At 48.8% G+C, this 23,693-nt stretch overlaps 1 protein-coding gene across 2 annotated transcripts in view; it reads left to right on the top strand.

Annotated features, from left to right (window-relative positions):
- LOC307091237 (TBC1 domain family member 14-like) overlaps positions 1-23,693 on the top strand; it is a 32,775-nt gene that overhangs the window by 4,615 nt on the left and 4,467 nt on the right. The window contains exons 1-11 of one of the 2 annotated variants that reach the window (XM_079758176.1): positions 2,153-2,314; positions 7,462-7,621; positions 15,234-15,358; positions 17,820-17,902; positions 18,767-18,884; positions 19,093-19,199; positions 20,035-20,115; positions 20,429-20,517; positions 20,907-20,978; positions 22,147-22,275; positions 22,676-22,785. In XM_079758176.1, coding sequence (XP_079614302.1) covers positions 2,280-2,314; positions 7,462-7,621; positions 15,234-15,358; positions 17,820-17,902; positions 18,767-18,884; positions 19,093-19,199; positions 20,035-20,115; positions 20,429-20,517; positions 20,907-20,978; positions 22,147-22,275; positions 22,676-22,785 — 1,109 coding nt within the window. In that variant the 5' untranslated portion in view covers positions 2,153-2,279. Of the gene's footprint in view, positions 1-2,152; positions 2,315-7,461; positions 7,622-15,233; positions 15,359-17,819; positions 17,903-18,766; positions 18,885-19,092; positions 19,200-20,034; positions 20,116-20,428; positions 20,518-20,906; positions 20,979-22,146; positions 22,276-22,675; positions 22,786-23,693 lie in introns of those variants that run through there. The other variant, XM_079758175.1, reaches the window with a different exon arrangement.

The following is a 23,693-nucleotide window of genomic DNA, read 5'->3' as shown; positions in this document are numbered from 1 at the left end:
TGTCCTCACCGGTCCGTTGCTCAATGTTGCTGCAACAACCTATTGGGCAACACCCTGCCATTAATGTTCTGGCTAAAGCACCTCTATTGCTGATTCCTGGAAGTCGACCCGACGCAGTGTTCAGATCAGGACATGACTCAAGGAAACCGCAGCCTAACACGCCAAAGGATACAGAAACCTAGCAAGAAGGTTAAATGTGTTCTTAAAGGCCAGTTAATCAAGGTGTGCTTGGAGACGTCTCGCAGACATGCGAACGATGTGTTCGATGGGATGCATAGTAATGGTGTGTGACTAGGTGGATGGGTCTGATGGATGAGCCTTCCTCCTAGCTTTAGGTTTGAGCCCTGCCTCACTCTGCCCGCTATAAAGGAGTATTAATGTCTTGGCAGCGGTCTGTAATTATGTCAAACTGCTTCTTGAAATTTGGCAGCAGACTTTTGCCGACAGATAATATACTGTAGCGCCACGTAACATTTCGTAAGCCCAGAAACGCACACAAATGGCTAGTCAAAAATCCTACATAACTCGTTTAGGTTAGAGCTAGGTTAGGCAATATATTCAGAAGAATTTGTTTTAATATTAGTTGAAATTCTCTTGTCATCATGACCGCAATCAATAAATCAAATTCTATGACAAAGGAAATAAATGGGAGATCTGTGGCTGTCGAAGGCCATTAATTAGCACATCCAATAATTAAATTTGGCTTGAATGAAATGGACAGCCAACCAGTCTGTCAACCTACCTAGTTGCTCAGCTGCCTGCATGTTTTCTGCCCATGGACTCGCCTCACAGTCATCTTCCACAAGGCTAGAAAATCTCCCTCCCTGCTAAAGCTAGGGAGGGAGATGCGTGTTTTGGGGGAGGTTCTGAATCAATTTTACTCTGGCTGGTTCTTCCAAATTACCAACCCTAGCTTTGAGTACAGGGCAAAGCATGTCGAATCCTCTTGACATGATTAGCCATGGTGTCCCTGAAGCGCGTAATGTGAACCTGTGCTAACAATGTGACACGATACCTTTTTCTAAGCAAACTTTATGATTCTTCAACCTGCACTCTATTTTCTGATGTTCCCATTGAGGGAGACTTGGTTGGACACCATTAAAATGGCCGACCTTGATCATGTCAAAGTTAAAGAAACAACTTTTATCTGGATGCGCTGCAAGGGTTTAATCGCAGAGGCAGGGAGTCCAGCCAGGAGCGAGTTGCAGTAGTCGAGGCGGGAGATGGAATCTGGGTTCGACAGTAGCGAAAACAAGCACTTTAATTGGACATAAATCTCACTCAATACTGTCCCAATTTTCAAAAGTATGAAAATATGGTCAGGGTTAACAAATCCTCAATTTTTCCTTGAGGGGGGGGGGGGGGGGATCTAGACCTTGACTTTCCTGCAGCCCCTAGAGTCAGGCTGGCCAAGATGTTTCAAACCAGTTTGTTATTATTAGGCCCAACTCGCGCGATGTGGGGGGGGACTGGGACTCAAATCGGCGATGACGGTAGCAACAGCCAATGGGGAAGAAGCAAACGGCCTGTTCCACACAACGGCAGACTCGGATGTCTGGATTAAAATGTTGCCCATCAGACATGAACTCATGATTCTCCTCTTATCTATCCTGTTAAAACGTGGGTGTCGATAAATCCAGCAGCTATTCTACAAATAAACCATGCAGACCTTATTCCCGTCTCCATGAGGGGACGTCTTCCTATGCGATTCGGTGTGTTTTCAGTGCAGCTGTGGATAATTGAACTGTGCGGTGTTCATGTTTTTACCCCCAGATGCCTAGTGTGACCTTGCCCCCCGCCCCGATGGCAAGCCTGATCGTTAAGGCCGTTGCCTCCGAAGCGCCCGCCCTCCAGTTTGTCCCGTCCGTTCCTTGGTCACAATCCCACCGACACAACTCTGTCCTCCCCTCCCTCGCACAAGGGACACACACACACACACACACACACACACACACACACCCCTCCCCAAGGTGGGGGTGTGTTTGTGTCAGTTCACATGTTTTCACTGCGATGGCCCCACCCCTCCCCTTTCTCCTCCCTGTTTCTCAGTCTTGTGAAGTGAAGACAGAACCACACACAGTGTAGTGTCGAGCAACTGAGAGACTCATACTGGTGTCTCTATCTCTCCTTTGGCCCCTTTTGCATTATTTTGCGTTTTTTCTTTTTTTTGCCTACCGCTGAGCTTCACTCTGTTCTGGCCACGCCTGTTTTTTTGTGTGTTTGTTTACCCTTGAATGTATTGAGTTTTGTACAAGTTGTTTTCCTCGACGTGTTTCACTATGGCGCTTCCTTCTCTCGTCCTGTACGTTGACAGGTAGGTGTCCTGACGTGTGTGTGTGTGTGTGTGTGTGTGTGTGTGTGTGTGTGTGTGTGTGTCATGCTAACGTGCACTATTGACATGGCGATGCACAAGCTGTGTATGTTTTTGGAGTTGGGTCATCCAACAACTAACGACTCAAGTCGTGTGTGTGTGTGTCTGGTTTTCAACCACTTTTTGCCATTCAATTTCCTCGGAGAATCCTTTTTTCTATCAATCGTATCATTGTTCCTGACGGGCATGATTCAATTACCACAGCAGTCCACTATCGTCCTGTGCAGTCGGGCTGCAGAGAGGAGAGCGGACTGGTCAGAGGACATTGTAGCACCCTGTGCCCCTTTGCCCTGCTCGCCCTCGGCAGTGTCAACGTGTGAGCTGTAGATTCTTTACGACTGCTGCTGTGATTACCGCCCTGCTTGGACTTTGGTGGGACTTTTGAGTTCCAAGCGTGCAGCCCTGGCCTCCACCCTCCTCCCCCTGCTGTCATGTTAACACCGTCCTGATTTGCATGACCCGAGGCAACCGTGAATAGGGTTTGACGAGGCCGCAGAATAGTGCAGTGGTTGGGGTGTTTGACCCGCTCCTTAATGTATGAGGGATCTCACTAAGTGAGCTAGGGTAATGGGTAGTCGTTTGGGTAATGGACTCACTGGGACGGGGATTTGGAAGGGGAAGGGGATGTTGTCCTTGCAGGCTCTCACCATCTTCATCAATTGATTTTAGATTTGAATCTTTCCAGTAGTCCAGTTTGAATTCTTACTACTTCTCTCTGCATGGAGTTGTGTGAGCTGCACCACCACATACACACACACACAACCACTTCCTTATTCAAATGTGAAGCATGCGTCTTTCACTCCCCACCAATGTAGCTCCCTGCCAAGCATCATTATTATTTTTTTCTTGGGTCCACAGCTGGTGAAGAAATCGAATACAAATTGTGTAGGTGATGGTAAAGCTGTAGAGCGCGAACCGTGAGAATAATGGACCTTTTGCGTGGTGTTCACACCCGCAAGCATGACGACGAGTTTGGTGTATTGTCGGTCCTCTTCTTCATGAATGCATCGTGTCTTTTTGGATCTCGGACCACAGTGCACACCTCTCCCCGAGTGAATGAAAGTTTGGCACGTTGTACGATTGTGGGATCCTTTTGCTGCTTTGTGGTTTCCGTGATTCAATAACGAGACATGTTTAGTTCTACACACTTTTGGTAAAATACTCTACTGCCAAAAATGAGGATAGTGTAAGTCAGCATGTTGTGTCTCCCAGCTGAAAGGTTTCTGGGTTTGATTCCCCCGCTATCCGCACTCTGTTGGGGTCCTTGAACAAGGATGTTGTAGTAGTGGCTATTGTCCTCCACCAGATTGAACCAGGCCTTGTGTTTCTTTCTGAATGACCCTTTCTGAATAAACAGGATATTTCAGGGTAGTCTCTCTACAACTTTGAGACGTTTGCGCCGCAAACAAGCCCATCTCTCTCTCTGCTCTCCGGTGAAAACCAAGGCGAAGTGGAGGGATGGTTAATTGCTTTAATTCGATATAGGTTTTGGCCTCAGTCATAAAAAGGGCCGTGCCTGGGAGCTAATTGTCCAAACGCTGCCGACTGCAGATCTCATTGTGAGCGACTAACGCGGTTAGCCGCTGCTCATTGTCTTCAGTTCTTGCTCAGCAGGTGGAAAATCTGCGGTTGGAGTTAATCCGTCAGCGGCAGGACCTCTTGGGTTTCCTTCCCTCTCTCGAATGTTCACTGTGTCGCTCTGTCGCGCCGTGACTCCCTGTGAATAAGAGCCCGTTGGGAAAGATGAATAGAAAGATAAATGTTGTTGCAGGTTTTGGGCTAACGCGTGCTTCGAGAGAGAGACAAGGTCAATGATTTGTTAGCGCCGTGTGTCTGTGTGTGTGTGTGTGTGTGTGTGTGGTTCACCTGCCTTCAACAAGTGCATCCACTTGTAGAAGTGGACTAAACCAGGAACCAACCTTTCTCTCTGAGGGAGGGAGTGAGGAGGTCACATGACAATGGCCAACGCAAATAGGGTGAAGTAAACAAGTCCATGAAGAGAGTGTCTGTCTCAGTCAGAGCTGGACTCTGAACATTATGGTTCATTTATTTGCATATTTGGTTGACAGCTGACTTTGAGAATATATGTTAGGGAGTGAAGCTGAATGGGAGGTGTCAAGTTTTTATTTTTTTTGTTAGATTCAACCACCATTCTTATTCCGTAGTTCTTAACAGAACTACGGCTGCTGTAACCACTGTTGCAGTTTCACAACCCGTTTGTGTCATCAGGGCCTGCCGTGATTTGATTGGGTTAAGACCGGATTGCGCATCAATGCGTGTTTACCATTAAAGGTAAACACGCACAGATGCGTGATCTGGTCTGAATGGGTTAAGATTGCGGCAGCGGACTCAGATAAGGCTTGCACTCCTTAAACTCTGTTTGGGTACAGTTTGAACAAACCGCTTTTCTATCACACAGATGTCTTATAGGTAAAGACACCTGGTCAAAGCTTTATCTCGGCCACGATTCTACATCGGTTCACCATTCACAAATGGTCAAAGTGACACCAAACAAAGAATTGATCCACTCTGCTCATGACTGGAGTCTACTATAATATAGTGATACAACTCTTAACTATTCAAATCCTTTTTTTATGGCCAATGTCTTTCCCATCCCTGGAAGCGGGAGGCTTCCAGGGCATCCACCGATGACGGTAGTAGATAAGCTGTTGGAAAACATGCAAAGTATCTTAATAAACTTGACCGTTTTGAGAGACGTGTCTATTTTACCTCAAAGTCAACTGCACCTTCCCTCACGGCGTTCGGTTCAGTTCCAAGAGGTCATGTGAGTGGACACCCGCGGGTCAAAGGTCAAACTGAACTTAACCCTGAACCTGGGCGATTTGATGCTGGGTGTTCTGTTAAGTTGCTTGCCAAAGTCACCCTTTAAAAAAAAAAAAGCTTAAAATTGTGTTCACAAAAGCGGCATATTTCCCCATGACATCACGGCAGGTGTTCCGGTTCATCCCACAGTATTCCTGTAATGTTGACCGAGTGGCACGCGAAACATGACAAAGGGCTCTGATCCAACTCCTCTCTCTCCCTCACATATGATAAGCACACCAACAAAACAAGCGTACTTCAGTGCCAAGCAAACCATTCCCAGATTTATTTAATTGAACCTGGGAGGAGACAACCCAGCCGTTCCCTCGGGGCCCACTCTCACCTCCCTGGTGCCAAACTGCTCTTCCCCGGGTCGCTGCCAGAGACAAACCAGTGGGAACCTCCCATTGATCAGATAGAGCCTTGAGCAAACCACGAGAACACAGGGAGCAGGCAGCTGCAAAAGGACAGCCCCCCCCTCCTTTTATGTCAACAGGGCTTGCCTGGCTGCCGTATTATCATCTATCCTTTATTAGTTTTTTCTTTTAGTTGATGCGGCTCTGCGTTTCCTTTCAGGCTTGGTAATTAAACACGGCCACTTAAGCACCTCTGTGACAACAGCAGCTAGCATCACACGACGATGCCGACGGGGAAATGAGGGGGGGGGGGGGGGGGGGGGGGGGGTGGGCTGCTTGCTGTCTTTGTGTGGCGGCGATGCTCTTGTGGAGGGGGTGAACAAACACTGGCTCTTCGGCCGTTAAAGTCCGCTCCGCTGCCGCTCTCGGGCTAATGCAGGAGCTTTACTGTGAGCCGACCTCTCTGAGAGTTCCCCCGGCCTTTTGAGGACCTTTGTGGGACCGGTGTGTGGCAACATGCTCGGCTTGCGCTGACCCTTTGTCTTTTAAAGGCCCAGAAACATCAGCGCTAATCCGGCGGGCCGCCGCGGATGAGGGATCAAAGGAGGTACTAGAATCAGGTCGGTTTCGGTGGGGGTGATGTGTTTTTTGTCTCTGTGCCGTGACCATGGTCACGCTTTTTAAACAAGCACATGAGCAGAGCCCTCAGGGCGGGGGGGGACCGTTCAATGGCACACTACTGGGCCTTGTGTATGTGTGTGTGAGCTCCAACCACACACATACACAAACGCTGCATTCCCTTAAAGGGACCGTACCTTACCACCTGCTTCTATAAGTCGTAAAATCAAACTCATTAGTGAGGGCTCAACCAGAGGGGTGATGGGGTGACGTTAGCGAATGCCCTCAGGCTGGGTGGTTCCACCGGTCGGTGCCAACCGGTAGGCTGATCTGTCCATCCTAGGACACATCCACCTGCATTGGCCCTGATGGTTACAGAACAAACTGAGGACTTTGTTAGTCGACTAAAAGCAGTCCATCCCGAATTTTAGTAAACTATTTTCATGTTTAAGAAATGTCCTTTTTTCTTTGGTGTTGATTCTTTGCCGTTGCCGCTTTGCCGTTGGGCTCCTCCAGACAAAGGATGCAGGGTGGTGATGTTGAATGACCGGTTTATTGTGAAGGTGTGTATGTAGAGATTTTGCCGGGTTTAACCTGTGCACACCTGTCGATGTGCAACAGGTGTGCGGCCTTACCCAGCCCCAGAGTCCAATCAGACTCGGCCAGGTGAGGCTGCTTAAGAGCAGCATCTTATCCTAGCTATCTTTGTTGTATACGGGGAATGGGCTAACCTAGCGATTGTTAGTGCTTTGCACTTGGTTCATCCTTACTGTACCGACATATCTTTTTTTTACTTTCTCATGACAAAGTCATTAAGTCGCTTTGGATAAAAGTGTCTGATAAATGCAATAAATTTAAATGTTTCAACCAGTCATCATCCACCCACACTCCCACAGATTGATCATATTTAGTTTCTACATTTAGATTCTAGTAATTATACGCAATGCAAGGAATTGCTGATGTTTTTATTGAAACTGTAAACCAATACGCGGTCCAAATCCCTTCAGGTAGGCCTACTGGGGGGATCTGTGATTCTGCATTTGTTTCAGCATTTTAGACATATCAAAAGTCACTTTTAATATGTAGTGTATGGGTTACATCCACACCGGAGTAAGGGGCATATTACTCTATACTAAGTCTTGACCTAATGATATTAATAATGATATGGTCAATCAATTGTCATTGATCAGCTCAACACTTCTCCACCTCCTTGGAGCACCGATGTGGGTGGTATTCGTCTCTTCATCGTTTCACCTCAAGTCCATCACTGATCTCCTCCTCCTCCTTTTGCAGGAGTTTGTTTACTAAGCGGGTGAAGGAGGAGCCGGCTGAGCAGAAGGAGGCCCCTGGATGGAATCTGTTCGGCAAGCAACCGCCGCGAGGAGGAGGAGGAGGAGGAGGAGGAGGAGGAGGAACCATCATCTCTACCCGGGATGCCCGCAGATCCCAGCAGGTAAACCGGCTCAACCCGCGTTTGATTCCGTCAGCCATATGCCTCGCAGTGACCCAGGTCACATTCACGATGGCTGTGATCCAAAGCTACGCTTTCATTCCCTCTCGCTCTTTCAAACCGATTTCCTGTCTGCCGTCACTGTCCTGCACATAATGGTACAAGAAGACCCTACCGAATTCATGCATTTAAATAGGATGGACCGGTTTAGGTTTAGCGTAAACACGGTGGGTGGGAGGGGCTTAAGGTACCATAAAGCTGCTGCTGTGCTCCAGGTTATTTAGCAGATGCTGGGAATCGGACTGGAACCATCCAGAATTGTGTGTGTGTGTGTGTGTGTGTGTGGTAAAGAACATGGTTGTGTGTTTTGGAAGCTACTTGTGTGCTTTCTGGCCCCTGTGATCAGTCCGTGTTTCGTATGGCCTCACCTTGCTACAGCTTTCAGGGGTCAAAGGTCAATTATAGGAGTGTACAACAGGTCTTGCTGCCTCGACATCTCAGCAGGAATGTGCTGGGAGTGGAAAGAGCCTATCAAGGCCTTTTTAAGGACCATTAAACAACTGTGATGGAGGCCGATAAAGCAATGCGCTTATGTAACTGCACTTTACTGTGTGTGTGTGTGTGTGTGTGTGTGTGTGTGTGTGTGTGTGGGTGTGCTGAGTGAGATCAAAGTGTGGAGAGCAGAGATTTTGTCCCTTGAAACAGGGTGCAGGCAGAGTTGTGCTTCTAATCCTGTTTCTGTGTGCGTGTGTTTCTTTGTTTATGGCATTGCATATTGAATCAGGGCGAGAGTTTCTTTGTGTATACATGGCATTTTGAGGTAGGGCCAGAGGTTTTAATATGTGTGCATGTTGTTGTGAGGTGAGGCTAGATGGTTTTGTATGTCTACATGTTTGTAGATATGTCTTGAGTTTGTTTGTGTATGCATGGCATTTTTAGGTAGGGCTAGATGGTTTTCATACGTGTATGTGTTGTGAGGTAGGGGTAGATGTACTTTTTGTTTACCTGCTTTCCTTTGCTGACCGAAAGCCATTCCTTTAAACTGTCGAGAATACAATCCATTTATATATCATCTTTTCTCGCCTACCTCTAGTACCTTTTATTCCCTTCTCTAACACCTGTTCGTTCACACAACCAGGGGCGTCTACCTCTGTTAATAATTACTGAGACTAGATAGGTGTTTTTGTGTGTCAAACAAGGAAGTGTTCGGCCTAGCAACAGAATGTGATTGGTTTAAATTTTATACTGCAAGCTGATGGCCGACCAGGTTCCACAAACTTCTATATCCTGGAAGGGAATAGGAATTAGGTCTAGTGTGTGTGTGTGTGTGTGTGTGTGTGTGTGTGTGTGTGTGTGTGTGTGTGTGTGTGTGTGTGTGTGTGTGTGTGTGTGTGTGTGTGTGTGTGTGTGTGTGTCACATTGGCTGTGACAGAAATTGAATATTGTGTGGAGAGGGTCAGGTGACATGGCTAGTCTTTCAGTTTGTGTGGCTTGTTGAGGTGTGTGTGTGTGTGGTCGGGTGATTGGAAGAGGAGAGGGGATTGGTTAGTTACACTGCAAGTGGAAACTAGGAGAATAAACAGCCTAATGATTAACCACAGTTAGTATTTAGCTTGTCTATGTAAATATGTTTTCCATTGATTCAAGCTTTGCACTTTAAAGATGCATTTATAGTATAGTAGTATGTAAAATCGTTATTGGCCAGTTTTGGCTAACGTAATGAAGTAACATTCCCACCTCCTAGAGAATCATTGTTCTTCTGTAAATGCTAATCCACCATTACTGAAAAGCAGATATACTCGTGTGTTCAGCAGGGTAGCTCCATGGACAACCACGAAATTAGATATTCCCAAATCAAATACCAATACTCTTGCCCCAAGTTTTTGCCTCCTCAACACCCCATAATACCCTTGTAGTTGATCTCCAGTGACGTTGTATGTAAAATACAAGTTAGTTAATCCACCGATCCACTGTTATAAACACTATACATCTGCCACCAAAGCTAATTGGAGTTGTGGCTGTAGAGGGTCTCCTGCTGATGGCCGATCCATTGCTTTGTTTTTGATTATCAAGGCTGGCAGGACACACTGCGGAGCGCCGAGCTGCCGCTCTCGGATGCTATGACATTGACCAATTGCACGGTGCGTGGTCCGTCGACTGACGCAGGCACACGCACACACAGGCGTGTGCACACACGTGCACGCACATGACACGTCTCGCACATCACACAAGCCTCTTGAGAGAGAGAGAGAGAGAGAGAGAGAGAGAGAGAGAGAGAGAGAGAGAGAGAGAGAGAGAGAGAGAGAGAGAGAGAGAGAGAGAGAGAGAGAGAGAGAGAGAGAGAGAGAGAGAGAGAGAGAGAGAGAGAGAGAGAGAGAGAGAGGTGTGTGTGCGCGCCATGCCATAGAGGATAAAGGAGAGGAAAAGGGTGACACAGCGATAGAGGGAGGTAAGGGAGAGACAGAGGGAGGGGAAAGAGCGAGACACAGGGAGAGAGAGGGAGGGGAGAGTGAGCGAGACACAGGGAGAGAGGAAAAAGAGTGTGTGTGTGTGTGTGACGGAGAGCTAGAGGAGCGTAGAGGGAGCCGGGCAGCCAGAGTGGAGTAGCATGCAGCATCAGCTCCGACGCGCGTTGTCTCTGGTTCCTCGACACCTCCTCCACCGCCTCCCCCTCCTCCCTTCCGACGCTCCTGCCGCCAGGAGTGCCGACCCTTGCCGCTGTGGTTGCCTTGACGACGTGGGGCTCGGGCTCGGACTCAGCCCGGCTTGGACCGTAGCACGCCACAGCGTTCATGGTGAGGTCTGTGTGTTTGTGTGTGTGTGTGTGTGATAAGCAAAGCGAGGGCAGCAAAGGTACTGTAGGGCTCACTCGTTGAAACGGAAGTAAGGGTTGGAGGTGAGTCAGACTGTCAGGGGCAGACTTGGGAGAGTGGGGGCACTGGGAGCGGGCGGGAGGGGAAGAGAGGGATGGGGAGGTCAGCCTCCGTTGGATGATAATGGTCCCTTTCAGGGCAGTCTTCCGCCTGGGTAATGGGTGCTGATTATGGGAGTCAGTGGCTGTTGGTGTCCAGGATTGTTGGAGAATCATCAAAGTGTGTGTCTGTGTGTTACGTTCTGTGATGATGCTGTATGATTAATTGTTACGTTCTCTGTGTGATTGTTTGATGTGTTTTGTATGGGTGATTGATGGCTACTGTGTGTGTGTGTGATTGTTTGATGTGCTTGTATGGTTGATTGATGGCTACTCTGTGTGCGTGAATCTATTGTGTGATTGATGTTTACTGTTTGTTTATTGATTGTGTGTGATGGACTGATGTTGTGTGATCGACTGATTGATTGTGTCCTCGATTGATGATGTGTATGATTGTGTACGATTCAAGGTGTCTGGGATAGTTCATGTCTAGCGATGTTATGTTGTTTGATTTGATTTGATCTTGGCTTGGATCACGAGTGTGTGTGGGTCTTTTTCCCTCATTAGATATCGTTAGTGTTTGCTTTGTTCAGTACATCTTCCACTTCCCTCTGTTCTCCATGCCTTCTGACTCCAACCGCATCACTTTGACCTTTTCTTAATCGGACAGACTGTGCTTGTGTGCGCTTACGATTAGTAAACTCGGCTCGACACCAACACATGCGCCCTCAGACACGTGTTGCTGTTACCCGGTCTGCCTGTGATGACACCACCACCACCACCACCTCCTCTCCCCTCCACCACTAACATCCACCTCCGCTTCCCCAATAACAGCCACCTTAACCACCATCACCTCCTCTCCTCACCCCACCGCCTTCCACGGCTCCCCAAGCCACGCCTGCCACCTCATCCTCATGGCCGCTTAGGAGGGGAAACGCAGGGCTCGTTTGCACATGATGGCTCATTTATGGAGTCTGTCTGACTGAACCACAGCCCCCGGATGTCCGGGGGGGGGGGGGGGGGGGCTCCAGTACTGATGGATCTTTGTGCTCCTAGAAAGCCTGTCAGCTGCAGTGTGTGTGTGTGTGTGTGTGTGTGTGTGTGTGTGTGTGTGTGTGTGTGTGTGTGTGTGTGTGTGTGTGTGTGTGTGTGTGTGTGTGTGTGTGTGTGTGTGTGTGTGTGTGTGTACGTACTCCCCATTATGAAGGGATGGGGAGTCTTTGGGCATTCACTCTGGGACTGCTTTGAGCAGCAATTTGGAAATTGGGATCGGAAACTTGATCGTACTTGAGGCCTCTTGCTCCCTTAGCTAATTAAGCTGTACACTCACGCTTCAGGCCAAAGCTACAAGGTTTAGACCCCAGCTATACCACTAGTATTGGGGCTTAGGTGCTAGCATTGGGTCTACATAGCTACAAGGTTAAGACCGTAGCTACTAGCGGTAGGCCATAGCAGCAGCTAGCTTTCGTTACTTGCTTTGCAGGCAACATTGTTTTATCCCAGAACCATCGGGAGATCTACATGTATTTATTCACTTTATACTGACATGTATTGTCATATTCGTTACCCAAGGTGTTTGCATGTGTGGTTGGTATTGTGTTGACACCCACGTTCTCATTTTAAAAAGGTCCTTCTCATTGCTGCATTGTAGCCCGTCTTAACACAATTCTATTCCAATACAGAAGTAAAAAGCAAACGAAACCCATTGATTTTTTTTTTTATTGGCTTCTAGGCATTTACAGACAGAGTTGAAGAGAGGGACCGGAAATAGAGAGGGATTGGCAGGTCAGTATCGAACCTGGATCACTGTGAGGCGTAACCGCCTTTGTGGTTAGTGTGTCACGGTTGCGCTTCAGAGCCGCCACTAAACCGATTTCTTCTCGGCGGTGCCCAGCTAGCCAACAGTAGGCATCTCCAAGTCTTCCTCCAGAATTCAGTTGATACGGCGGGTGTCTCACCCTGTCCGGTCCTCTGAAGACCTGCCGTTGCCCAGGGAGAGGCTGACGTCATCACCCAGGAAACCCGAGAACCCCTCGTCAGGAGCTCGCGTGACAAGGCCGGTTTCCCCGGCAACGAGTTGCTCAGAGATATGGTTGCCTTTCCAGCAGCTGAGGGCTCCCTCGTGTAGACATTATGGAAGCTCTTCTTGTTAGCTTCATGCTACCACTCCTTTGGTTCAGCAACTTTGACCTGAGCGAGCATGGCTAGCTTGATGCTACCCATGCTAGCCTGAGCTAGCATGGTTAGCTTGATGCTACCGGCTAGCATTGTTAGCTTGATGCTGCACCTGCAGTTGGCTAGGGCTGCAACAAGGCTAGGCTCAGAGTGTGTGTCTTTTATATCAATGCAAACACTAGTGTTTTGTGATTTCTCTAAGTTATAGGTGTCATGTCGCACTTTTCTGTCACCTTGTTTATCCCATCATTCCAAAGGTGATGTACAACAATGTGTACATGCAAATAGGTTTCTGTACCGACCCACATTGAAGCGGCAGCATAGGTAGAAGGCTACCTGTGCTGCATAGGGTGTGTAGGGTTGTTTGTGCACACACACACACACACACACACACACACAGACACGCTCACACATGCACACGTACACACACACCTCTAGCCGGTGGCACCTGCAGTGCAGCTGGAGCAGGTGCCAGGTTTCACACTACAAGGCTTCCTCTGACGCAGCACGCACTCACTCACTTATTCATGCACACATATTCACTGCTTCACTGCCCCAGTGTTCTAGCTGGACCGGGGAGAACAATAGCACTGCGTTCGTTCGGGCCCTCTGATTGGCTCACTATGTAAGCAGTACGCCCTTGTAGCGACCTGTGGTGTGAGTCCCGCCTGCTTCTATGCTCCTCCCTCTTCCTCAGTCGTCTTCACTGTCCGCCCCCCGTCCATAAAGGCCCAAGCCAGCACATAACAAAAATGTATTGAAATGGCGAGGAACACCTGTGTCCCCTCTGTACGTATTATGCTCTTCAGTGAAAAGACAGCGGAGGAGACGCTAGCTTTGTTTCCTTTCTCCATCTCCCTCAATGAATTATGGAGGACAGCGTATGGCAGGCTAAATATAGCCCAGGAGGGTCGAGCCTTTGCTTGCTCTGCAAGGCTGAAGGCTTGAGACAGGGCTGCAAACCACAGGGTATAGGCTCCACGCACACTGCTACTGGACATTAAGACCGGGAGGGAGGGAGGGACGGACGGAGGGGGGGGAGAGACCTTGGTGGAGAGAGGGAGACCTTGGCTGGATGGATGGATGAGGAGAGAGGAGAGGGGGATAGTGAAAGAAAAGCACCCTTAGTGCGATTGGGACAAGATAAAAACGGATTGGATTTGGGAGTAGAGATCCCTCCCCCTTTGCCCCCTGTCCTCCCTCTCTCTTCATCTCCTCACTGGGCTGAGTCACCCTCTTGGTTTCCTCCCTCTCATCTCCTCCCTCTCTCCCTCTTAAAAGACTCCTCCATCACTTACGGTTTCTCCTCTCCTCCCTCTCAGCAGCTGCTATCAGACCACAAACGTCTCTTTAGTTCTCCCTCCCTGGTCTCTCTGTCTCCAGGCTCTCTCTCTCTCTCTGTCTCATCTTCTCTCTGTCTCTCTGTGTCTCTGTCCTCCACTATGAATCAAAAGGGTATTATGCAGCACGAAGTGTGTGTGTGTGTGTGTGTGTGTGTGTGTGTGTCTGGTTGTTTTACCCTCGTGCAGTAATAAACCATGGCTTGACCCTTCCACCCACCTCTCTCCTGCAGTGGCGTCCTTTAATGGATGAGGTCGTTTCCCACATCTGCATTCCACCCAGCTCGGCGAAACATTCACCCTTCCAGCGTACTAGTAAAGAGATTGTCAGTTATGTTATTAGCTTTAGCTCACTAGAAGAAACGTGAAACTGAGTGTTGTGCTGGTGTTTTTTGTGTTGGGACAGTGACGTGTAACATGCGTGTGGGTAAGATTGAACACACATTTATACCAGTTGGCCTGATTTGGGAGAAAGAACCGTAAGACATATTGCTGAGATTTTTTCAGTTGGACAGCTAGCCTGCGAATTTATTAGCTTAATTAGCTGGCTGCTTACTAATCATTGTGACGTGCACATGATCCCAAGTCAGTTTCGGTCTCTCTGCTGTTTATCTGCAGTGCTTCACAAGGTCTCTCCTTCTGTTTCTCTCTCTCTCGGTGTCTCTACCGGTATACCTTCAGGACTTTATGACCCCAACCCTCTCCTGACGCTAGTGTGGAATTTAGACCCCGCTATTCATCTCACACAAACACACACACACACACACACACACACACACACACACACACACACACACACACACACACACACACACACACACACACACATGCCTGTACGTTCCAGAGACCCCTGGGTGGGTCAGCTGACTGCCGCCCCCTCCCTCTCCCCTTGCTGTGTCACATGCTCTCTCGCCCTCACACACTCATTAGACACGGGGCTGGCAAACGGGTGGGGGTCGGGGGCGGGGGGGTATTCACAAATCTGTGAGGGCGCAGTGCAGCAAAGCACTGTGTGTATGCATTTGTTATTGTATTGCAACGACACGTTTCATCGAACGAAACCTCTCCGATATAATCGTCTGTTGTCTTCCTCGCTTATAAAATGCACCTGCCTAACTGATTGTGTGTGTGTGTGTGTGTGTGTGTGTGTGTGTGTGTGTGTGTGTGTGTGTGTGTGTGTGTGTGGTAGGAATGTGAAACGGAGAGCAGCAGAGGAGGACCCGTCAGCCCCCCATCCCCCCGGCAGAGCGTCAGGAAGAGCCTGGCCTTCGAGCCCCTCTCCACCACCGCCCTCATCCTAGAGGACAGACCCCCGTACGTTCACACGCACGCACGCGCACACGCACGCACGCACGCACGCACGCACGCACGCACGCACGCACGCACGCACGCACGCGCACGCACGCACGTCTTCATTATGCCTTCACATGGTTTAAACCGTCCTCTCTCGGTTTCTCAAATGTCCAGCTAAAGCTTGGGCAGGGGGATTTTGCCCCGATTCGTTCGACGCAGACAATCTGCGAGTCGTACACGATTTTGAAAAGTCGGCGACGGGACGAGGTCTTGTAATGTGACATGCTTGTGATCTGCGATTTTTTTTATTTTTTGCGTCTGCGGCTTTCGAAAACCGACTGAATGAGTGAGGTAAAGTGAGCTGGAGACCCGGGACACAGATGTAGAGACGCGACGGGTGGGGACGGAACACACCACGAACATCTACGCCCAGCGCTCGTCCGCTGGTTTTCCAACAGCATTCCAATGTGCGAACTTCCCTGCTGTGAATGCCCTCACACATTGTTGAAATCATGTGCTGGATGCTTTATTCTTTCTATGTGGCTTTTAGTTAATGATCGGGCTATAATAAGACCATGTTGGCTATGTCATCGCTGACGACAGGGGACATTTCATAGTGGTTGGACATTTTAGCGTGCCGACAGGCTATTGTCGGGATGCGGAACACGCAAAACAAAATGTGGCTGTCACCATAATGAATGATGATCGGGCGGGTATCAATTTTTGGAAAAAGACGTTGGATTACAGTACAACACTGGATTATGATATTAAGCAGCGGGTGCGGATGACATTACAGCTCATCCGCGCATCTCTACTAACTAGACTTCATTGCACTACGCAGAGGACCGCCATCATAATGCCTGGTATAGGAACTCGGAATCCATTGTTATTGACATTTTGTTGCAGCGTTGCTGCTGTGTTTGTATTGTGAACGATACAAAGTAAAGAGCATCTAGAGCATCGCACCCTCGAATCTTGTAGTGTGACCAGTCCTCCGACGAGACGAAGCCCGATTTTCCTGGCTCTGTGATCGCATAGTGTGACATGTTAAATCGTGGAGGAATATCTGTGAATCATGTAGTCTGAACCAGCCACTAGAGGCATCATATGTATTGAAATTATCTCAGGATCTGGACAGCAGTCGACTAAATCGGATGATCTGACAAAGCATAAAAATATTCTGTTGCTGTCACAGGCCCGTGTGATACTCCCCTCCAATAACTTCATGAGTTAAAGGCTGACCTGTCTGTCTGCCACTACCTGACCTGCTACCCATGCACTCACTGCGAAGGACCGGAGTCTTCCAACAGGCTTGGCAGCCCTATGGCTGAGCTAGCGAGCTAGTCCCCTGTTCTGGAGGAGTAGCTTTGGAGGGAAGCCTGAACGGAGGGGTGGCATTTTATTTTTTCAGTTGGATACTTCAGAATCAAGCTTACTCTGGCTGGTTCCTGCAATTGCCTACCCTAGCTTTAATCGTGACACATCCCTTTATTCCTTTATATACACACAGTTTATTATAGCGCAAGTGAACCCACTGTTTCAGCTGGTAGAAGAACAATTCAATTAAAATAAAGTGTTTTGTGCTGAGAGTTTTAGGAAATAGGGAGGGGGGGGGGGGCGTTTTATCCCTGTGGTTACGACCTACACCAGCTTTGTGATACTTTTTTAGTACCGTTGTTGTGTATGAGCATTACAACGAGCGATGATTTATATGAAATGCGCTAAACCGTAGCGTTATACTATAGGTCTCCGGGAAGCCTAAGCCTCACTCGGACGTGGACATAAAATAAACCCCCCCTCAGACGGAGCTTCATCATCCGCATGCACCGTGGCGTTATACCAGAAGTGTCCGAAGAATTTAAACTTCCACTTCGGACGCCGCAGTCAAGCGCTGCCCAGACAGAGCTCCACACACACACAAACCCTGTCCCCGGTGGCCCTTGGCCGTGGCGTTGGAGTGCCTCGGAAAAGGCCCTCAGACGCCACGAAAAGAACGCCACCTGCGTTCACAGCAGAGTGGAACGTTCAGTGTTTTTGGGAACAAAAGCTTAGGATTTTACTCATTATTTTCTAAATTGGGATGTTTAATCAGTAACCGTGACAAAATTACATTGATTACTGTGTTGATCATATAAGACATACAACGTTTAAAACAAACCAAAAAACATTTTTGAGTTCACTGGCTCTTTAATTCTAAACGATTAACTCGTTGTAACACTTCCAGAATCCAACCGTTCGACTAACACATTCTGTGGTCATGCCTTCGATCCCACCTGATCTAGAATTTAGAATCCCTTCGTCATATGGGTTCTGGTTCTGTCTCTGCCCACTTATTTCCCCCACTGAACCAATGTGTGTGGAGTAACCATTAATAATGTAAGGCAACGAGTTTACATTAAAGTTCTGTGGTTTTCTCAACGTGTGTGTGTGTGTGTGTGTGTGTGTGTGTGTGTGTGTGTGTGTGTGTGTGTGTGTGTCACAGTAACCTGCCTGCCAAGCCAGCTGAGGAGGCCCTGAAGCACCGGCAGCAGTATGAGGAGATGGTGGCTCAGGCCAAGAAGAGGGGTAAGATTGCATACCTTCCAGAGTAAAAGCCTCCTCCACCTTCCCCATAGCATCTCTTTTATACTCGGTGGAGGACTTTCAGAATAAAAGCCACAATCCCCTGAGCACCTCACACATTCTCAATGGTGGACTTTCAGAATAAAAGCCCCTTTTACTTTTGAGCCAAGCTAGTGGCCTGGCTCAAGACTGTGCTAATATTCACTGGGCTTTCAGAGTAAAAGCCCCCTTCCTGCGGATCACCTCCACCCCTAAGGAAGCTAGTGGACTGTGAAGTAAATCTGAACCCTAAAGATCCAACTGGTGGTAAACTGAGATGAAGGTATTGTTATAACCGCGGTGTCTGGCAGACCCACTACGGTGCAAAACTTTTGCTCTCCCTTTCATTTTCACTTGCTAATGGCTATTTACAAGGGACACCAGCTTCAAAGGAGTGGCTGTACTCCATTAACCTTTTGCGTGGTGATTTCCCAGCGGGCTGATATCGGTGTGTTTTTTAATAGTGTCACGGTGCTTCAGGGAGCATCGCCACTCCGGTGGCTCCACAGGGGGTCGGTGTCATTAACTCGGGCGCAAACACCTAAATTGGTCCTAGCTTGCCTTAATTGGAATCTGAAATCGTTTTTTTTTCTATTACTCTGTAATGGATATTAGCAGCATTACCACTCTCACTCTCTCTCTCTCCCTCCTCCCCCTCCTCCTCGTCCTCCTCCTCCTCCTCCTCTCCCTCCTCCTCCTCGTCCTCCTCCTCCTCCTCCTCCTCCTCCTCTCCCTCCTCCTCCTCTCCCTCCTCCTCCTCCTCCTCCTCCTCCTCCTCTCCCTCCTCCCCCTCCTCCTCGTCCTCGTCGTCCTCCTCCTCCCCCTCAGAGCTGAAGGAGGCGCAGAAGCGGAGGAAGCAGCAGGAGCAGCGCTGTAAGCTGGAGGAGAGCATCGGGACGGCGGTGCAGACCTGGAACCAGGACATCCTGCCCAACTGGACCACCACGTGGGTAACCCCCCACCCCGAATCCCCCCTAGTGAATCTCCCTAGGGACCCCCCTGGGGGGGTCCCAACCCCTCCCATTGAATCGAGTGTGTGTGCTCGCTAAACAGAACCAGGGGAGCATAGTGTGTGTCAGTGAATTACTACTTGAGGTTAGCATAAAGTGAAGACCCTTAAAGTCGTCATCTCTCCCCCCCCCCCCCACCTGCAGGTGTACGACTCGGCGAGTGAGGGACCTGTGGTGGCAGGGCGTGCCCCCCAGCGTACGGGGGAAGGTGTGGAGCCTCGCCGTGGGCAACGAGCTCAACATCACCCACGGTACCCGGGCACCCCCTCCTTGTCCGTCCTGGCTGCTGACACGGGTTTGGTGTCTGGGCAAAGGGATTAGGAAGCCATGGGAAGGCCTGGCTATTATGTGTATGACAGGGTGTAGTTTGGGGAACAGGTTAACAACAGGATAATTAGCCCGATTCTGTTCCCGATTTTGTGCTCGATAGGGAGAAGGAATGAGGGTGGAAGAGAAGATGAGAATGAACGGGAAAGAGGGTGGGGGCGAGATCTTAAGTGGGTGAGTGACAGGAGGATGAGAGAAGTTGGAGAGAGTGGCTGGAAGGGTTAATATTAGTATTGAAACAAGCCGTTTTGGCTTCTTCTGCTGCAAAGTGATGTTTCTTGCCACATCCAGCCTCCCTGAAAGCCTGTAAGTCATCCTCTAAAGCACACAGTCACCGGTTTCCAGACAAGATCAATCAAGTAGTCTGCCTGTCGTCACGAGGTCACGGCCTGCTGGGAATATGTGGTGCATATACACTGAGTCACCACTAGAGGGCAGTGCAAGACACGGTTTGACGTTCACTGCTGTAAATGTATTATCCAATTGTCTCACTGCAATGCTTTTCAACCTATGCTGGTACGCTAGGGTACTGCAGGATGGTACGCTAGGGTGTACGAACTAAATAATTGCAACATTTTGAACAATTAAAATTGAATAAATTATTGTTCAACATAATGTTGTTTTTTATTATGGTTGCTACTGTAGCTTGAAGCTGATTGGTTGGATTATAAATGTGGATTTGGAACACTACGAGTCCCATCCACCGCTGGTTTAAACCCCAACCCCCCCCTCTCTTTTTCTCTCTCTGTCCTTCCCCAGAGCTGTACAACATCTGCCTGGCCCGGGCCAAGGAGAAGTGGAAGTCCTTGCCCACACCCAGATCCCACACAGAGCCTGATGGTGAGGGGGGGGGGGGGGGGGGGGGGGGGGGGAGAGATGGAAGAGAGGCCTAGAGTGAGAGCTGGGAGAGAGACATGGAGCCATTAAAAGAAAGACGGATATATCGTGGTTATGGCCTTGAGTGTTTGGTGCCTCCACGTTGTTTCCTAGTTATTAAATCGTCTCTGCTGATTACTAGTTGAAGTGTGTTATTAATTCTTAGCTTGCTCTTAGTTTTCCGCCCCTTCTGAACATTAATTATGGATGCAGCATCGATGCACAGGGCCAAACTTTGGTTTCATGCCTCCTGCTAAACGCCCCCCCTCCGCTCCAGACCTGGGCTCGTCGGACCGGGAGTCCAGCCTGGAGCTGATCAAGCTAGACATCTCCAGAACCTTCCCTCACCTCTGCATCTTCCAGCAGGTCAGTGGTGACCCTGACCTGGGGGGAGGGAGGGAGGGGAGGGGGAGTGAGAGAGAGCGAGAACTGAATAGGAGGATGAGGAACGAGGATAAGGGTGAAACCGAAGCTGAGCGGGTGAAACAGGGCATTAGAGAATGGATGAATGAATGAGTGAGTGAAGATGAGATGAAGACCCGGAGCACAGACGCAGAGATGTGTCAGGTGGTGAACGAACACACCGCTGGCAACTTTAAAGGCTCCGTCTCTGGGGACTTTCCCCGGGTGACCCAGTCTGGTCAGCACTGTTGTTTGTGTGGTAAGAGCGAGCGAGAGAGAGCGAGAGAGAGAGAGAGAGCGCGAGAGAGAATTGATATTCTTCCATTCATGCTGTGTCTTTTATTTTTCTTCAGGGTGGGCCGTACCACGATGTGCTCCACAGCGTCCTCGGAGCGTACACCTGTTACCGGCCAGACGTGGGCTATGTACGTACACACACACACACACACACACACACACACACACACACACACACACACACACACACACACACACACACACACACACACACACACACACACACACACACACACACACACACACACACACACACACACACACACACACACACAGAGAGAGAGAGAGTCCTTGACTTTCCCTAAGTTATGTTGGACACACACGGCAATCCCTTCCATGTGATGGCAGGCTGTGCGGCCGCTGACCACACCAACACCAGTGACCCCTAGTGGAGGCCGTGGTGACCTGCAGCCTAGTCCTCCCTGGTCCTGGGATGAATATCTGGGTTGTGGGACATGAGGGCTGCTTCTCATCCTCCTTATCTGCGTACACCCTAGATGGATCTTCACATATCTATACATGAACTCATTTTTGATTTTCTTTTATCCAGAGCTACAGATAATAATAATTCTATTGATATCTTCGAATGACACAACACCTTTCTATACATGTAGGGCTTAGGGGTCCTCTTCAGGTATCCTGGACCTTAGGGGCTGGAGTCAAAGGCACACGTCACTAGACGAACCTGCCCGTTTAGGCCAATGACAAAGACCCTTTTTTTGTTTATTTAATGTTTCACAAAGTGTTCTGTTGCAGACTTTCCGACGCTGATGCAACCGTGCAAGAAAGATAACTTCCTGCTCCGACCGCACACACACTCACACTTACACACTCGCACTTATGCACACCGCGGACTTTTCTGATGTTTAACTTGTTGTGTCTTTTGTACAGAAGCCATGTCGGTGAAAACATATATTTAGTAGTGTCGTCCTTCGACGACCGCGTTTCACCTCATTGAGTATGGTGAATAAACATTGACGCGGTGATATTTAGGTTGTCAATAGTTCACTGATTGGTTGAACCACAGGCTGGTGTGTTCACTCAGACCTCTACCAGTGACAGAGTTTTAGATACAAATGATCTAAGGAAATATTATCCAAATGTATTGTATATGGATTCAAAAATAGGCAAATGTGGAGCCCTTCTTACCTTGTTATTGTTTATTTATCATGGGTCTAAGGGTACTAGAGTGAGTGTGTGTGTGTGTGTCCTTTTTCAACATGCTTGTATGTGTGTGTGTGTGGCTCTGTCTCTGTGTGTGTGTGTCTGTGTGTGTGTGTGTGTCTCTGTGTGTAGGTGCAGGGCATGTCGTTCATCGCGGCGGTGCTCATCCTGAACCTGGAGACGGCCGATGCCTTCATCGCCTTCTCCAACCTGCTCAACAAGCCCTGTCAGATGGCCTTCTTCAGGGTGGACCACAGCCTGGTGCTGACCCCCCTCCACACCCTCCATGGACGCTGCATACCCACACCACATATACACACAAGATATATACACACCACATGTACACACAACATATACACACACGATATATACACCACATGTACACACCACATGTACACACCACATATAGATACGACTTGTACACACAAAAGATCTATGCACGACATACACAAGAAACATAAACACACACAAGATATATAAACAACATGTACACACACATCATATACATATTTACAGGATTTTTTTTTTTTACAGTTAAAAGAATCGTGTTGTTTAAGATGCTTAAGATTCTTCCAACCGTTTAAAAAAAACTAAAGTAGCTGTCTACTTTGGTTTCTTTGCGGTCATCTAAAGAGTGACAGACTCCCTCCTCTGTCCTCAGATGTTGACTTACTTCGCAGCGTTTGAGGTGTTCTTTGAGGAGAACCTACCAAAGCTCTTTGCACATTTCAAGAAGAACAGCCTGACCCCCGACATTTACTTGATAGACTGGTAAGCGTTCACGCTCCTCCCTCACCCTTCAAAGTTAGTGTACCCCACCTTATTAAGGATTTGTTCTGCTCAATTAAAGTGCTGGAACCAATTTTGAAATCTCATATGCAATGCTTTGACTGAGTACGCAGCCTACGGCCATGTACAGCTACACAAGGAGCATTTTGGATCAGGTTTAGCCAACTGTAGTAGCGCTTTTATTGTGTAGGCCAATTTAATTTGGTCTATGTTTACAGTTTGGAGGGTAGTGGTGTGGGGACTCCCAACAGGAAGGTTCCGGGTTTGATCCCCAATATCTACAGCCTCACCGTGTCCCCGAGCGAGATGCCCTCTGACCTCTACCTGCTCCTTAATGACCTCTATTTGAATACATTGCAATCACTTTGGACACAATCATCTGCCCACTGACTAAAAAGTAAACATGTACTATTATAGGCCTCAGGCAACAAGCTTCCTGCGCTGACACGTTTCCACTGTCGAGCATCATAACGAGAACCTAATGGGGAAAAAAATATCACGCTAGGCTGAGTCACTCCAAACCCCCACCGCCTGTGGAAACTTGACAAACCCCCCAACCCAACCCCGCCACCCTCTCCGACCGCTGTCACCAAGGCTAATGGGATGTTGCTTTCGGAGAAATCAACCTGGGTGGGTGGGGTGATACAGGAACAGAGTTAACAAAGGAAAGGAGAGTCGTTTTGTGGTCTTGAGACGGTAGGGGTGTTAAAAGATGTAAACTTCCTTTCAAAACCACCTAGAGGGCCCCCCCCCCCCCCCCCCCCCCCCCCCGGGGTGCCAAGAGGTTCTTAGTAATACTAGAATCTGAAAATGACTTGCCCTACTGTGAGTGCAGCCCTTCAGAGCTCTGGGGCCCCGTGCTACACTCTCCTACCGCCCGGGCTGAGGGG

The sequence above is a fragment of the Pollachius pollachius genome, assembly GCF_949987615.1.
Source record: "Pollachius pollachius genome assembly, chromosome: 20".
Taxonomy (NCBI): domain Eukaryota; kingdom Metazoa; phylum Chordata; class Actinopteri; order Gadiformes; family Gadidae; genus Pollachius; species Pollachius pollachius.
This window is presented reverse-complemented; position numbering and strand designations above follow the sequence as displayed.